Source organism: Cebidichthys violaceus, unplaced genomic scaffold (assembly GCF_023349555.1).
Source record: "Cebidichthys violaceus isolate CVI_PGR_0920_01 unplaced genomic scaffold, fCebVio1.0.p SCAF_10, whole genome shotgun sequence".
In the NCBI taxonomy this organism is placed as follows: Eukaryota; Metazoa; Chordata; class Actinopteri; order Perciformes; family Stichaeidae; genus Cebidichthys; species Cebidichthys violaceus.
This window is the reverse complement of record NW_027176263.1, coordinates 7,230,115-7,237,694: the sequence shown is the minus strand read 5'-3', so window position 1 is coordinate 7,237,694 and position 7,580 is coordinate 7,230,115. Positions and strand designations below refer to the sequence as shown.

The following is a 7,580-nucleotide window of genomic DNA, read 5'->3' as shown; positions in this document are numbered from 1 at the left end:
TTAAACTAAATTAAGTTTTTAATTGCCTTTTTTTGTTTGTACTGTCTGATTTGTCTTATTTTCTACCAACTGATACAAAAGTAAAAATGGATTAATTTGCCATTTTAATTAGAGATTTTCAACAGACTATTATCATTCCTTTAGAATATTTTTTGTAAAACCCTCTACAGTAAAGTCAACAAAGCAGAAATCATTTTACCCTAATCCAACACAACTTTCACATTTATCTTTTTTCTCTGCAAATCCCGTTTGATCTGTCCGTGCTAGGTTCCCAGAAAATGTAATGCGTGGATTATACCGTGTGTCCTCAGCAAGACAAATGATGCACTGTAGAAGTCTCCAAATCACATCTGCACTGTCTTGTCCCTGAGGTTGTGTAATAGGACCTCTATAACTCTACTATGACGTATCATTGTTTCTACAGAGTGTGCATTACATGCTTAAGAATTGTTCGATACACATCACTACCCTTAGGCTGATGTTTTAGTTTTACAACATTTACCCAATTCCCTTCTATGTGGTGTTTGTCAATATAAATCATTCAGTTAAAACAAATCACACAGTAAGAGCATATTCTGTTCACCACTGTTTATTTGAGAGAGAAAGTGCACCATGAAACAAACACCGTATGAACATTCATTGCTTGGAGCAGGTGGGAAAGGTTGCTAATTATTTTAGCTCACAGCAGATTATCATAATTTCTGAAATCAGAAAATAAGTAGTATTCTATCATATAAACCTGAAACATAAAGTGTCTGCATGTAGGAAACATGAGGGTTCACTTGTCAAGACTGTAATCCAGCTGCAACACAAATTAAACAAGCTTGAGTATGCATTTTCTTTAACTGGTGGAAGACCTTTTGCTGTGGTCTTCGTGGGATCCTGTGCAGGTTATCAGGCAGCTTAAAGAGGCTGTTCAGAGAAAGCAGTGTAACTCTTCACACGTGCAAAGAAGAAGGGCGTGTACATGCTGTCCAGGTCAAACGCTGTGATAACCGTTTCCCCAGTCAGCCTAAAAACACAATTAGGGTCAATTTGGAAACAATTAGGGAACTTTGTTCTTCTCTTTTGCACTACTTTCTAAGTCATGTCTCTTACTTGTAAGTGGTGTGGCAGGAGTGGTGGATCCACACCAGCTTACTGAACGTCTGGCGCCCCCCAGAGCACAGATGCATTCCCACGTGGAAGCTGTGCTCAGCCTCTGGAGGAGGAGGGTTCCGCCTGCAGAACCGATTCCTTTGAAACTCGGTCGCTTTCTGTTTACAAAGAACACGGTTTACAAGCCGTTTTACTTTAAATTTAGAATGTACAGTGCAGGTGAGCATTCACTCACTAGTAAGGGAGTAGTGCAAAAATTACAAATGTGATTATTATGCACACATGGATTGAGATACAGTCACACAACTCTCCACACAAATATATAAAATATTTTTTCTACAATAATGGCCCCATAGGTGGCTTTGTTAAAATGTCACTTTACACAAAAGCGCATCCGTATTTGTGCATCTGTACTAGGATGCACAATGGCCACTTACTCTTTCCTACAGTGTACATCTTCCTCTCGTCCCACAAATTCCCCCAAACACATTCTCACCTCCTTTTTCTTACAGACAACAGCAAAAACTTTGGTTTGATTGTCCGTCTCCTGTGACAGACGGAAATGTCCGAGCAGAACAGAATCCATTCTGGAAAATAAAACAAAATGAAACAATCGTGAAAAGTGCTGCCGGTCACTGTGAAGTTATTTTGTAAGTTCTGACATCCAGTCCAGCTGAGTTAGTAGGAACCAAAGAAGGTGTACCTGATGTTCTTAGTACGCAAGCGAGGAACAACTAACAGAGGGTCCTCGGGGGTGTTCAGCATGACGACGTGGCCGTCAGGGAAGAACCGGAGGTACCTGTGATAACAATGTCAACTCTTATCTGTGATATCTACTGTATACAACTCTCAATCAGAAACTTATATTAAAGTCAGACATCGACCTGTAGTACTCAACGTGATGCCAAGCTCTGTAAAATCCATCCAGAGATTCCTCTCCTTGACGAATGTACGACGTTTTGCTGATATAAACACCTGTGAGAAAAAATATGAACACAAAGTTCAACATCCAGTAAATCGTCTTCATTGGATGTTCAGTGTAGTAATAAGAGAGAACATTGGCCAGAGTTCACTTTTTAAAAGCAAAATCAAGATCGGTCCAATGTTATCTTCACTGGCAATATTTAGCCAAATGGCTATTTGAGACATTTGGCTTTGGAATTATTAGTATATATATTGTATATTATATAACCGTGTGGTGTTTCCCTGAACTGAAACTTAAAAATGACTTAATTACCATCGTAACGGACACGAGGCCTTTGCAGAAACATCTCCCTCCAGGATTTGAAGGGTACAAGTTTGGTACAGTTCCGTCCCCACACTCTTACACAGGCTAGATGCCAAATCTCAGGGTCCCTGGAGAGAAACAAAATAAATAAAGATTGAGTAAATCTTAAACCATGCACATAGAAAAAAAGAAGCAAGCTGTCCCACATCTAATCTGTTATGACAGAGGGTCTGACCTTGCACAGATGTAAAACCCACGGCAAACCAGAGAGAGCTGCTCCAGGGCTCGCATGTCCAGATCACTCGACACAACCCAACGGAAGATGTACATCAGGATTTCACGCGGCAAGGCTGCAGTCAAAAAAAATTAATAAAAAATATATTCATAAATGCAAGTTGATAATGACTTGAGACATGTTTACAATCTAAAGATAAATAAATACAGATTGTACCTGAAATGTGCATCTGAGTCAAATCCAGCTCAGGAGTGCAGATCTTTGGAAATGAGCTTTCCAGAGTGAGCTCCTCCTCAAAGTAGGCGAGGAGATCCTCGATTTCACCGTCAACATTGTTGTCCATGCTGCAATGAAACATATGTTCAGTTTTAGACGTGACTACATCCCTGTCTCTCATACAAGCCTGCACACTTCATTCACCTTTCAGCCATAAGCAAAGACTTCAGAAAAACCTGTTTGTTTGAATATGGCAGCGCACATTAGCAATCCATGACCCAACATAAATGCACATGCATAAACTGGAAGGTTTAAGCGTGAAGTCGAGATGAAATGAAAAATGCCTCTGTTGTTAAACTCTAAGCCCTGCCCACATTTTAGCAGTCCTATCAAATGTGAAGTACTTGATTTAAACCCCTCTTCTAACTGTACACTGATCCAGGTGCAGAAGAAGATGCTCTAACTTTAGTTTCACTGGGACTTTAAAGGTGCAGTGTGCAGGATTTGGAGGCATCTATCGCTGAGGTTGCAGATTGCAACAAACTGAAACTTCTCCAATGTGCCAACTGTGACGGAGAACTACGGTGGCCAACACAAAAAAAGTGAAAGTGCAAATGTCCCCAATTTCAATTCAATAAACTGTTGCTTTAAGATAAAAAAACAACAACAATAAAAATTGTGTTTTAAGAGATCTAAATTTTGAAAAACAGACCGTTTACATCATATTGAAACATGGCAGAATTAGATTTAGTAATATCTAAAAAAAATTAAAAGCCGCTTACTATTTTCCTCCACCTCGGTCTGTGTCAGGAGGACGGCTGTAGTTGATCTTAAACTCAATGTCAGGCACAAGCTGCATAGCCATGCGATAGAACTTGATTGCTGCAAGTAAAGAAAGATGAAACATTAACAACAATATCAACTTGAAGTGCTCAAGCAACGCAACCACCTGTTATTGTTTCTCATATGGTAGTCACAAAACTATACGGGTGGATTAAACATGTTTCATCTCATGATTGACAGTTAGAAAAGCCTGTATTATCACAACAACTCCGATATAATATAGCATTTCCACAAGCTTACTCTGAAACAATTCTAGCATTTCAAGATGTTTAGTACCCTCATAGACGGCTCCATTCTGCTCCTCCTGAACAGCTCTCAAGAACAACTCGGTGGCCTGAAGGAAGAGGACTCACATCAGTCATTTAACAGCGGTGTGGAAGTACATGACCTGCAGAAATCATCTCACAACGTACTTTCTCCTCTCGGGCGATATCTTGCGTCTTCTTCAGACCTTTAGCTCGCAGCAGTCGGCCACTCAGTTCATTTGCTCCAGAGCTCAGTTTGAGTTCAGACATCCACTGAGCTCTGAACGTATTGAGCTCCAGCTGCAATACAATACAAATTACATTTATATGTTATAAAGGGCCAAAAAAAAGTCCTTCTGTGTTCTCAATCTAACTATCATAATAGGATTCATTCAGAGGAGAGACCACTAAGCTACCAGTGTTGGAAACAGTATGACAAGTACAGCTTGGGTTTAGAGTACATGTATTAATGTACTAATACATGCTGTACTTGCACTGCACATGATGGATTTACGGGACACTTTCACCGAATGAGATCGATGTATGTCAATATAAGATTCCTCACAGGAAGGTTTGGGTCATCTGAACCTTCATCTTCATCCTCAATCGTACCTCCGATATCTGCATTTTCTTCAGCCTGCACAAAGAAGAAGTTTTTACTTAAATTCATCAAAAGCCGTTTGTTTGTCCTCAAAAGCTGTTACTACTGTGGTTGTGGATTTGTTCAGTTTTTCGGTGAGCGGCCTCTTGCAGATGACTGGACTCCCAGGTGACACTTCAGACTTCTCTAACTTATAGCAGAACCGTGTGGAGACATTATGGGTCTTTTGTCATAGACTTATTGTGTTAGTTAGATAAGTTGTAACTACAAATACCTTATTTGCCTTCGTTTTATTCTTTATACATTATGCACTTACCAGACTATATAGGATATTGGGGTTACCTCTCCTTTTTTTTAAGTGAAAAAAAAAACAAGCAAAGATTTTCAGCTGTCCTGTATCTTAAATACAGTAAATAAACATACATTTTGAGAATATTTTATGTAATTCATCAAGTTGAAATGCAAAATATTTGCAAATATTTGCAGCTCCTCAAGTGTGAAGATTTGCTGCTTTGTAAATAGGACTCGATCGATAAATCGGTTGTATAATAAATGTTGGAGAGAAAGTAACAGAAATGCAGAACTAGGTGTGAGGCTATTCAGAATAAGACCTTCTATTACAGAGTTTGGCCACTAGAGAGCACTGATGAGCTGACTTTTAAAAGCCCAAATTATCTGTATCTTGGTCACAATTATAAAAAATCTAAAAAAAATCTAAAAAGGACCTGTCTTGAGATTGTTTATGTTTTGAAAAATGACTCAGTTGCATACTTCCAGACTGGACTGTTGGTCAGGCAAAACAAGCAGTTCAACTCATAGGCGCTGTGAAATCGTCAGAATTTCTCACTATAATCTAACATTTTATGTGAGGTAAATTATTTATTCATTAACTGTAAAAACAACTAAGAAATTAATCAATAAGCAGCTCTTGAAGGAGCTTGTGTGGCAAACCCAACTTAAGGAACCTAATTTAGGCAACCCACAAACTATTTTAACTTCACTACACACTCAATTCATTTTCATAGTGTGTATTTTTAAATGTAATGCTAGTAGTTTTCTGATTGCCGCTGCCTTTCATTAAATAATTTCTTACACCTCACTGTAACTTGGAGTTTTAGCCTACGTTATTCTATTTTAGCTTGTTTATATTTTCTATTTTCTCAGCTCTTAAACAACTATTCCTAATGTGTTTCTTTTGCACTTTGTCTTTTGATGTTTGACGTAAAGCGCTTTGATTTGGCTTGTTGCTGAACTGTGCTATAAAGATAAACTTGCCTTAAGTCCTCCACATATAACAATACACTGCCTCTTCTATTCTGGACATATATTTTTGTATATTAGTTTTGTGAATATTGCATAATTAGTTTATATTTCTAATCTCTTTAATGGCACATTTAGATTGATTACCTGTATTACACGTGTTGTTATTGTTGTGTCTTTTGCATTGTTTTGTGAAGTTTGTCAAAAATTCGAAACCACTGAATTCTTCCATTTTTCTTCTTCACTGTTCCAAACAAGTGTCCTTACTTCAGTCAGACACTGTGTGGTGTTAGTTGTGGGCAATAACAATAACAACAATCACATGGATAATAACCCTCGTGTGAAATAAAGGTGCCCAAACTCTGAACCCCGTTCACTACACTGGACTGAAGTTCAAAAGCTATCGTTAATCTATCTTAATTAAAACAGCTCGCTAACAACAACACGACTGGTTCACACCCCCCATGAAGGTTCATGCTAATAAGACAACAGAGAGCATTACACTGTAACAATCTCATGCCAGTATGTCGTTGATGTTTAAACACGTGTCGCTTGATTCTTCTCACAACCAAGTTGTAGTTTGGTAGCAAGTTAAGCCTTGAACACGTCACGACTAATGGTGTCCAGGTGACGTTATCTACGTTAGCTACGTTAGCTAGCTAACTGGCTAACGCGTTTCTGTCTGCATAACGAGTAAAAGCACGGGGACCCACCATGACAGCTTGGCTAGTAGGCGTCCTTTTTTATCGTCACAACCGGTCAACACTAGCGTTTACAGTTCACGGTCGGAGAAACGCACAACACAACGAACATATTTACGAGCTCGCAGGAACGCAGCCATTCCGCTGAGTAGCCCGGAGCTCCAGTGACAACAGGAAGTCAGGAAGTGTGGCGAAGTTGGAAAGAGAAGCAGGTTGATTCTGAGTACGGAGGACAAATTATGACTTATTCATCAATGACTACGTTAATAAATATATGTAAATAAATGGTGAATTAAGTCAATCAATGAATATGCGAACTGATGAATAAAAGAATGGATACATAAATAGAAGCTAGAATGAAAACATAAATAGATGTGTCATTGAATTGTTGGTCTGGCTCTGAGCGGTATCAAGTAAGAAAGAGGCGTCAAAACTAAATATACCGAAAACACACATTCAACACAGGAACAACACACACACACGCCCTGGAAGAGGCCCTGGGCCTTTCTCAAGATAATGTTTCTGCAACCTTTAAATAACGTTCTGAGAACTTTTCCATACTATATTGGTTCTATGAACATTCCCAGAAGGTTATTTCTGTAAAACCTTAATATAACCTATTGGGAAGGATCCCTGAAGGTTATAACTGTAAAGCTGAAGTGGAGTTTTTACTAGCATCATTATTATTATTTGTAGTAGTATAATATAAAGGTGGGGCTGCAACCAACAATTATTGCCATTATGGATTCCTCTGTCAATTATTATCTCAATTAGTCATGTGATTTCATGACAGTAGCCAAAACAGTGTTAAATTCACATTTCTGTCCCAGCAGCATTTCAGTAGTCTAATTGTAGTAATACATCAGTCATTTGATGGGTGTTACTCCAAATCTGTCACCTATTCGGAGTTGACCAAATATTGACAGGTGAAGTGTTAGTATTCCACAAACAGACACACTACTGCCCATGTGTTGCTGCTGTGTGTGACCCTATCTAAATACCTTACACAATGTTGGTAAAAGCTATGAAAATGTCTTATTTACAGTGACATTCTTAATCAAAGAATCTGATGGGTCACCAAATCCACTGTAACTCCTGCTTCTCCATATTAATTTAACTGTCATTCAGCTGTCAAATGAATTAAAAGGCTTAC

The 7,580-nt window shown here is 38.6% G+C and overlaps 1 protein-coding gene across 1 annotated transcript; it reads right to left on the bottom strand.

Moving 5' to 3' along the window:
• Positions 1-573: 573 nt before the first annotated feature.
• Positions 574-6,611, bottom strand: fbxo9 (F-box protein 9). Its single transcript, XM_068723700.1, has 13 exons — positions 6,440-6,611; positions 4,431-4,502; positions 4,034-4,165; positions 3,897-3,954; positions 3,560-3,659; positions 2,778-2,905; positions 2,562-2,676; positions 2,336-2,454; positions 1,983-2,073; positions 1,802-1,897; positions 1,595-1,685; positions 1,099-1,256; positions 574-1,012 (listed from the first exon to the last, which is right to left on the bottom strand). The coding sequence occupies exons 1-13, from the start codon at positions 6,440-6,442 to the stop codon at positions 904-906; spliced, it is 1,272 nt and encodes a 423-aa protein (XP_068579801.1). The 5' UTR covers positions 6,443-6,611; the 3' UTR covers positions 574-903.
• Positions 6,612-7,580: the final 969 nt, after the last annotated feature.

Coding starts and splice junctions, on each gene's coding strand:
- fbxo9 (XM_068723700.1), bottom strand. Junction 3,955..4,033: donor ATATCGCCCGAGAGGAGAAA/GTACGTTGTGAG, acceptor CTCTTCCTTCAG/GCCACCGAGTTGTTCTTGAG. Junction 2,074..2,335: donor GCCTCGTGTCCGTTACGATG/GTAATTAAGTCA, acceptor TTTTTCTCACAG/GTGTTTATATCAGCAAAACG.